The sequence below is a fragment of the Otolemur garnettii genome, unplaced genomic scaffold, assembly GCF_000181295.1.
Source record: "Otolemur garnettii isolate 467f Iridium unplaced genomic scaffold, OtoGar3 scaffold00175, whole genome shotgun sequence".
NCBI classification, from domain to species: domain Eukaryota; kingdom Metazoa; phylum Chordata; class Mammalia; order Primates; family Galagidae; genus Otolemur; species Otolemur garnettii.
In genome coordinates, this window is record NW_003852570.1 from 1,664,026 (window position 1) to 1,671,139 (window position 7,114).

The following is a 7,114-nucleotide window of genomic DNA, read 5'->3' on the forward strand; positions in this document are numbered from 1 at the left end:
GCCTGGTGGACTACAGATTCCAACAAGCCAGATGAGGTGAGTTGCTCCCCCAAACTAAAGGGCCCACTAAGCCTTGGAATTCAATATGAATTTGAGTGTGGCAGGGGTGGGGGTGGGGACATTCGAAGGCTTTAACAAAAATGATTTCTAACCTAAAGATCCCTCCAGTTTTGTGGAGGGATGTCAGGAGCACTATTTTAAGTGCTGTTTCTGTAATCTTGATAAGGCTGTTGTCTTGGACTTGTTGACATAGTGGCACTGGATGGAGATGCAGAGGCATGAATAGACTTTAGGAGGTCGCTGTGACAGGACTTGTGCTAGACTGAATGCAGATTGTGAGGGAAAGTGGCAACACGACTGCCTGCTACACTTCCAGACTTAGTGGGTCACGATGCCTTATCCTGAGATGGAGAACCCTAGGGCATTGGTGGATGCAGAAGAGTAAGAAAGACTTTTCTGGTACATTTTTAAGCTAGAGTCAGTTGACTGATGTACATTATTTGGAAAGTTACTCTGGATGGACTGACAGTTCTCAAGAAAATCACTTGAGCTGTTGAGGTGGGGGAAGGGAAGGGCAGGGAGAGCATCTGGGAAACCAGAAAGGGGCCTATGTGGGTCTCAGCCAGGACATAGTTGAAGCTGCTCAGGGCCAAAGGATAAGGCTGGAGGGACTCCAACGGGATGGCTGCAGATGGTCAAAGGCTTTAGTTTTTCACCAATGTGAAATGGGAAGCCACTGAAGGGCTTTGAGAATGATAAGAGCTGAACAGATCCTGGCTGTATGGAGAGCAGGTTAGTGGGTGGAGTTGCCAGATTTAGCAAATAAAAATCCAGGACTCTCAGTTAAATTTGAGTTTGAATATTAAAATCAACAATAATTTTGTAGCATAAATATGGCCCGTACAATATCTGTGATTTATGCATACAAGAAATGTATTCGTTATTGATGTGATATTCAAGTGTAACTGGCTGTTCTGTGTCGGACCAGAAAACCCTAACACTGGGGTAGATGGAAGCAGGGCCTGTGTAGGAATTCCAGGGGGGCGGAAACGGTCATACTGGTAGCAGAAGTGTGAGGAGAGACCCCCAGCAAAGCTGAAAATGGACCATTTGGTACACTTTGCCAGAAAATAACTCTGAGAAGACGAACTTGGCTCTTCTAAGTCTTTTAGCTCCTAGCAGGGCACCCCAGGGAAAGTTTACCCGCCTCTTCCAATCCTCTGAAACCGGCGCCTATTCTCTTGGGCGCCCGATTGTGGATCTAGCTTAGACTGGCTTCCCGCGACCAGCGCCCGGACTGACTGCGGTAAAATTAAAACCGGCTAGCGGGTCGGCGCATAACCCTGCCTCCGCCCCCCATAGGGGTGGAGCCTGAGCGAGGAGCCGCGAGCTGCACTTTCTCCCCGGATGACGAGTGGCTGGATAACATGGAGTCTGGTAAGATGGCGCCTCCCAAGAATGCTCCGAGAGATGCCTTGGTAAGTGCGAAGTGTAAGAGGCGGTGTGCGCAATCTGGAGCAGCACAGAATCTGCAGGGCAGGACCAGGCTGAGGGCTTGAGGCGGGGGGCGGGCTCACACGTCAGCTTCAGCCCAGCTCGAGCGAACAAGAGGTGAGGATGGTAGATGCTTCCTGGCCCCTGGGCCACTCACTCACTGCCCAAGCTGAACTACCCCGGAGGGCAGTTGTCCAATGGAGTGTGCGATTGGCCGCCCGGCTTTGTTTTCCGGGCTTCTGGCACCTGCCACCTAGTTGTCTTACCCCATCTGCTAGCTCTGACTCCGCTTGCAGCGTTATGATGCTAGCTACCCCCACCACCACATCCGAAAATGACAACCAGCTGGAACCACCCTTAACTCTGCTCAGGAATCCAATCCCGGTCTTTTTCTTCTCTTTTCCCACCCTCCCCCTATGCCTACCTCCACCTAAAAATAAAAAATAAATATTTTCAGCAAGAGCATACTACGTGTGTGGTCACTGACACTCAGTGGGGAGGACAAGGAGGAGTTAAGTAGGAGTTTGGGGCCCAGAAAAAGGGGACTTTGTATCATAAATATTACCTTTATCCAGCCTTGATTTCCAATACCAAATTCTGCATCTGGCATCTTTATTTGAATCCACAGGTGATGGCACAGATCCTGAAGGATATGGGAATCACGGAGTATGAACCAAGGGTTATAAATCAAATGTTGGAATTCGCTTTCCGTAAGTTAACAAAACACCAAAAACTTATCTAACGTGTAAATCAGAAAAGATTGTTTTATCACAGGAACATTTTCAACCAAATTATGTTAAGAGATAATCAGAATTCAGCTTAAAGCAGTAAAAAGTTCAAGCTAAGAGCAGCACTTATCCTGTGATGTCTGTTTAAAATTGATCATATGGATGGGACAATTAGCTATTAAAACCAAAATTTGTAAACAGTCTAGAAGTTGGTGGAACCCTCTGTTAAGACAAGTGGCCATAAATATTAAGTTGTCTTCATATGTTTAAGACAAATCGTTTTGTTTTTAAAGGATATGTAACTACAATTCTGGATGATGCGAAAATTTATTCAAGCCATGCTAAGAAACCTAATGTTGATGCAGATGATGTGAGACTGGCAATCCAGTGCCGTGCTGATCAATCTTTTACCTCTCCTCCCCCAAGAGATGTGAGAAAACTTTTATTTGAAGTTATTTTTACTTATGTATTTTTAATTGTAGCTCTAATAAGGATTTTTTGGTTTTAGTTTTTACTAGATATTGCAAGGCAGAAAAATCAAACCCCTCTTCCACTGATTAAGCCATATGCAGGACCCAGACTGCCACCTGATAGATACTGCTTAACAGCTCCAAATTATAGGCTGAAGTCCTTAATTAAAAAGGTAAGAAATTTTAGTCAACTTTGCTTTTTTAAAAAGGTAGGATATGTTAAGGGAATTTGTAAAAGCAAATTCCTAAAATTAGTGCAGTAGATAAAAAGTTATGGTAACTTACTAGAATTTTTTTTTAATTTTTAAAATGTTTAGAGCTAGAAGGAAATTTTCTGTTAGTCTAAGCCAACAACCATTTTTTACATTAGGAAGCTGAGTCCAAATTCATTTGTGGAGTTAGTAGCAAAGGAAGAACTGATTCCCAGGCCTTTTCACTCTTCCTATTGTACACATAGGTTTTTACTGAGTTCCTATGAGAGAGTGAATGATACACCATCAGGAATTGGGCCTGCTTTCTGAAATGTGACCTAAGGCTCTCCCACCACTGAAAACATTTCCCCCATAGTGGGCTATCTTTGTTTTTTGAAATTTCACGATAACAGAGGGTTTTTCTTTTTTCTTTTGGCTTAAGACACTGACTAGTTAAGATTAAAAACCACAAGGAAATGAGCTCTTATTCCCTATTCAAATAAAATTCTACCTTAAAATTAAATACTATATCAGATTATATATATGCATGTTCTTATCTATATTTATATAGATAATTACATGTATACATGTTTGCAAAAACCCTAGTTTAAATGTTGGATTTAGAACACTGATAGAATAGAAACAGGACATTCTTGCCATGTATTATCCATTAATAATTCTTATTAACAAGCCAAGCATTGTGGCTCAGGCCTATAATCTTAGCACTTTGGGAGGGCAAGACAGGAGAAACCCTTGAGGTCAGCTGTTCAAGACCAACCTGAGCAAGAGTGAGACCCCATATCTACTGAAAGTATAATTAGCCAGGCATGGTAGTGCACACCTATAGTCCTAGTTACTCAGGATGCTTAAGCAGGAGGATCACTTGAGCCCAGGAGTTTGAGGTTGCAGTGAGCTATGATGATGCTACCATACTCTAACCAGGGTGAAAAAGTGAGACTCCATCTCAAAAATAAAAAAAGAAATCCTCATCAACAATCCAAAATTCACTCCTGACAAATTTAGGTGTCAAATATTAACAACATTAAAATTAAGTTGTTTTTTAAATCCTCTAGGGACCTAACCAAGGAAGAGTAGTTCCACGGTTAAGTGTTGGTGCTGTTAGTAGCAGACCTACCACTCCTACTATAGGTAAGTGAAATGGGAGAAATGACTTTCCTGGCTAGTAAAGTCGTAGTGACTCAGCACTTGGTTTGGGAAGTATGATTCAAGTCAAAAGATGAGTCAGGGCCGGGTGCAGTGGCTCACGCCTGTAATCCTAGCACTCAGGGAGGCCAAGGTGGGTGGATTGCTTCAGCTCAGAAGTTGAGACGAGCCTGAGAAAGACTGAGATCCTGTCTCTAAACATAGCTGGGGTTGTGGTAGATGACTGTTGTTTCACCTACTGGGGGGGCTGAGGCAAGACAATCACTTGAGCCCAAGAGTTTCAGGTTGCTATGAGCTGTGATGCCACTGTACTCTACGAGGGCAACAAAGTGAGACTGTCTCAAAAAAAAAAAAAAAAAGTGAGTCAGAACTTTCCTGTGTCTTGCTATTGATAATTTTACTCATCTTCTAGTAAAAATATAAACATGCATTTTACTGGATTTCAAAGTGAAAAATACACAAGGACTATCTGATTCCAAATGAGTATAAAATTGGAAATTGCCCAACATTGTAGTTGATATAAACAATGATATCAAAACCAAGAATTTTCTGTTAGCTGTGTTCTATCTTTTATACCAATGAAGTTGCCAAACACACTCATGGCAGTAGCCTACTTATTGGAAATTAAAGAAATTTCTGAATATATTAGTTAGAAAATACAGAAGTTCAAAACGTACAAAAAGCCCTTTTTTTTTTTTTTTAAGAAAGATTCTCTCTCTGTCACCCTGGATAGAGTTCAGCGGTGTCATTGTAGCTCACTGCAACCTCAAACTCCTAGGTTTAAGCAATCCTATTGTCTGAGCCTCCCAAAGTAACTAACCACAGGCACATTCCACAATACCTAGCTAATTTTTCTGTATTTAGTAGAGACAGGGTCTCACTCTTGCTCAAGCTAGTCTCAAACTCTTGAGTTCAGGCAGTCCTCCTGCCTGAGCCTGGCAGAGTGCTAAGAAATACAGGTGTGAGCCACCAAAGCTGCCCTGAAAAGTTGAAGCATCTCAAAGGAAAAATAGTTCTACTTTTAATGCAAACCCTTTTAAAACATAGTTCTTTTTTTTTTATTAAGTCATTTGTACATAGATCATGAATACAATTATGCCATTATGGGATTCAGTGTGTTGATTATTTGTACAAATTGGAGTGCTTACATCCTACTAATCAACGTAGCCTTCACCTCATTTACCCAGTAACAGCGTTAAGACATTTGTGATCTACACCTGATAGATCCAACTTGTACTTCCAATATGCTCCATAGGTGTGGTACCCCTGCTAACCCTCCCTCTATCGACCCACGCCCCTCCCCTCCCCTCTTTCTTCCCTTCCCTCCTTCATTCTAGGCTATAGTTGTGTTTCATTTTTCATATGCAATTATTGTCTTATATGGTCAGTGGAAGCCCCTTTAAGGTGTTTGCTGTGTCATTTTTGACAGATCTCCATCATTTTTTGAGCATTTCTAGCTGACATAAGATGTTCTAAGCCCATGTTGGATGCCAATTTCTTTTAAAAAACCCTAGGCTTTGGTAATCCATTATGTGTGTTAGACGAGTTAACCAATTTCAACTATCAGTTGTGATTTTTATTCCTAGTTAGAATTTGTTGTGAATCTTTACAGATTGTTTAAAACTAGAGTAAAAGCTCTACCAAAAACTATTAAAGGTACAAGTTTTAAACTTAAAAAAAATTTTAATGAGTTGTATAAACCTTAAGACCTAAGCATCTACTCTGTTCAGTTTTAAAACTGAAACTTCATACTTGCTTAAAGATAAATGTTTAGATCAAAACAAAATCTACATACCATGGAGTTTTCTTCTTTTAACAAAACAAAATATTGCTTCATTAACCTTCACCAAATACTTTGGACCTTAATACATGGCAACACTTACCTTGAGATAGAGGTATGTTAGAATAAGTTCTCACCTCCTGGGTTTAAGAAAAAAAAAATCACTAGAACCTACACTTCTGGGTACCTGTAGGCTTTTTTCCCCCACTTAGACTTTCTTCCCTTTGTCCCTAGAGATGATGGTAGCTATAGTCTCTTTAGCAGTTCTATCCCTGGGTAGACTGCTGGTTCCAAGGGGAAGGGAGGTAATAGAAAGCCTGTATCTCCAAAGGAAAAATTAGAAACAGACATGTTTCCATAATTTTTTTTGCATTTTTTTTTGTTTTTGTGGGGTTTTTTTTTTTTGGCCGGGGCTGGGTTTGAACCCACCACCTCCAGCATATGGGGCTGGTGCCCTACTCATTTGAGCCATAGGCACTGCCCAACATTTCCATAATTTTTTTTCTTTTTGTTTTCAGAGACAGAGTCTCATTCTGTTCCCCAGGCTAGAGTGCTATGGCATCAGCCTAGCTCACACTCTCAGACTCCTAGGTTCAAGCAACCCTCCTGCCACTGCCTCCCTAGCAGCTGGGACTATGGAAGACTGCCACAATGCCCAGCTAACTTTTCTATTTTTACTAGAGACAGGCTCTCACTCTTGCTCAGGCTGGTCTTGAACTCCTGAGCTTAAGCAATCTTCCCACCTTGTCCTCCTAGAATGCTAGGATTATAGGCTTGGGCTATAACACCTAGCCCATAAATGTATTTTTTTGAGAGAGCAATTACATCACTATATGAAGTCTTTAAGTCTCGTAATTTATTCATTAAGCAAACGTGTTGGTACCTTGTTAGGAGTAAGGCACAAGAGCCATGTCCTCACAAGGATAAAAAATCTTAGCCAAGACTTGTAATCTTCAATCTAGTGATGAATCTAATAATAAGACTCCTACAACATGTTAAGGGAATTTCAGAGGCAACAGATAAGACTTCTACCTGAGCAAATTAAAGAAAGTTTTGTAAAATTGGGTGGTATTTGAGTTGCACCTTGGAATGGGTAAAATTTACATGGTAAGGTTTGAACTAAGTTATCTCCAAGATAACCTTTCTGCTTAAAAAGTCTCTGACCATGGAAAAGGAACAATTTTTTTGTGCCCACCTATGGACCCCAAGGGGAGTATTTGATCAGCTACTTTTGTTAGATGCCTGTTGGTTTGGCTTCATGGAGATAGAAGTCATCCTCTAATTCTC

At 41.2% G+C, this 7,114-nt stretch overlaps 1 protein-coding gene across 3 annotated transcripts in view; it reads left to right on the forward strand.

The window, feature by feature from the left end:
* Nucleotides 1–1,352: 1,352 nt before the first annotated feature.
* Nucleotides 1,353–7,114, forward strand: part of TAF9B (TATA-box binding protein associated factor 9b) — a 12,455-nt gene continuing 6,693 nt past the window's right edge. For 2 of the 3 annotated variants that reach the window (XM_003800451.3, XM_023519453.1), the window contains exons 1-5: nucleotides 1,353–1,478; nucleotides 2,123–2,204; nucleotides 2,516–2,652; nucleotides 2,731–2,865; nucleotides 3,957–4,032. In XM_003800451.3, coding sequence (XP_003800499.2) covers nucleotides 1,428–1,478; nucleotides 2,123–2,204; nucleotides 2,516–2,652; nucleotides 2,731–2,865; nucleotides 3,957–4,032 — 481 coding nt within the window. In that variant the 5' untranslated portion in view covers nucleotides 1,353–1,427. The remainder of the gene's footprint in view (nucleotides 1,479–2,122; nucleotides 2,205–2,515; nucleotides 2,653–2,730; nucleotides 2,866–3,956; nucleotides 4,033–7,114) is intronic. The other variant, XM_023519454.1, reaches the window with a different exon arrangement.